The 1,775-nt window shown below is 36.5% G+C and overlaps 1 protein-coding gene across 1 annotated transcript; it reads left to right on the top strand.

Annotated features, from left to right (window-relative positions):
• The first annotated feature begins 228 nt into the window (after positions 1-228).
• Positions 229-1,062, top strand: LOC149859776 (protein ZBED8-like). Its single transcript, XM_090058711.1, has one exon. It carries the CDS (start codon positions 229-231, stop codon positions 1,060-1,062), a length of 834 nt encoding a protein of 277 aa, XP_089914837.1.
• Positions 1,063-1,775: the final 713 nt, after the last annotated feature.

Below are 1,775 nucleotides of genomic sequence, written 5' to 3'. Positions count from 1 at the left end.
ATACATTCTAGAATAGTTGATATTTCTTTTAACATTTTGAAGCAGGTCATCAAGGAATTGTCAGCCTTGCCATTCCCCTTCAGTATGTAACTGGATGAAACTACAGACATCTCTCAATGTAGCCAGCTCCTTGTTTTTGTTCGCTATGTGCATGCTGATGCCTTCAACAAAGAATTCTTATTTTGTGAGTCCCTTTTGGAAACTACAAAGGCCGTTGACATTTTGGAAATGGTAAAAAGTATTTTTGCCAAACAAAACTTTGACTGGAAAGAAAAGCTTCATACTCTTTGCACAGATGGAGCTCCTGCGATGCTTGGTAATACATCTGGTCTTCCTACTTTAGTGAAAAAGGAAGCTCCTCACATCGTTGTCACTCATTGCTTTTCACACAGACATGCACTGACAACAAAGACTCTTCCAACAATCTTGAAAGAAGTTTTGTCAACAGCCATAAAAGTCATCAACTTTATCAGAAGCAGGTCTCTGAATCATCACATTTTTAAAAGATTTTGTCAAGAAAAGGGAGCAGAATATGAAGTGCTTCTCTACCACACAGAAGTTCACTGGCTTTCAAGGGGACAAATCTTGAAGTGCTTGTTCGAACTAAGGACAGAAGTTTCACTTTTTCTGAAAGAAAAAGAAAACCCACTTCTGGAACACTTTGAAAGAAAGGATTTTATCCATGGGTTGGCTTACCTGGCAGATATTTTTAACCCTATGAATGAGATAAATCTTTCAATTCAAGGTCCTGAAGTCACCACTATGGACGCTACTGAAAAATTACAAGCTTTCTTGGCTAAGCTGCCGATATGGAAGAAGAAAGTAGAGGCCGACATCCTTGCAAACTTTCAAATGCTCGAGGAAGTGCTTTACCAAGATGGAGTTGAAATACAAAATTCTCTGTCAATTTCTTTGAAAAGAGACATCTGTGAACACCTGAAAACACTTCAGAACTCTTTCAAAAGTTATTTCTATCTTGATGGCATTAAAGTCGAACCATGGATCCGCAAGCCTTTTCTTTCTGATATAAACTGTATCGAAAATGTTCAACCTAGATGTTGAACTCATTGATCTAAGGACAAAAAACTTACTACAATTGGAGTTTAACTCAAAAAGCCTTGTAGAATTCTGGTGTTCCTTGAGAAAAGCCTATCCTTGCCTTGTAAAGCGAGCTATGGAAGCTTAAATCCATTTGCAACAATATATCTTTGCGAATCGGGATTTTCAACACTTGTAACCATCAAAACAAAAAATCGAAATTGACTGGATGTCCAACATGACATGCGTGTTGCCTTGTCAAAGACCACCCCACAGTTTAAAGTTCTTATTCAAGCTAAGCAGCAACAGCCTTCACACTGGTATGTCTTTAAAAAATAAAATTTAACTTTAACTTACCTATATTTTAAATGTATTGTCTTGTTATTTAATGAGTTAATAAAGAAGCACATATATTACTATATCACAAATTTGTTTTTTTAATATTTTGATAACTGTATTTCAATATAATTGGTTTCCTTTGTAATCCTATGTATTTTATTTTATGCATTTAAAAACATTATTCTGAGAAGGGGTCCATAGGCTTCACCAGACTGCCAAAGGGGTCCATGGCACAAAAAAGGTTTAGAACCCTTGGTTTAGAGCCAGCTCTTCAAGCTGAAAAGCTGCATATTGGAAATCAGTTCAGTATCGGCCGATATGCCTTCTTAAAAATCGGCTACTGTATTGGCCCCAAAAATCTCTGTTGGTGCACATGTATAGAATTTACAAAATGGGTT

The sequence above is a fragment of the Crocodylus siamensis genome, chromosome 7 (genome assembly GCF_052110815.1).
Source record: "Crocodylus siamensis isolate JL-2025a chromosome 7, ASM5211081v1, whole genome shotgun sequence".
Classification (NCBI taxonomy): Eukaryota; Metazoa; Chordata; order Crocodylia; family Crocodylidae; genus Crocodylus; species Crocodylus siamensis.
Note: the sequence above shows the minus strand (reverse complement) of the source record. Positions and strands in the feature narration are given on the sequence as shown.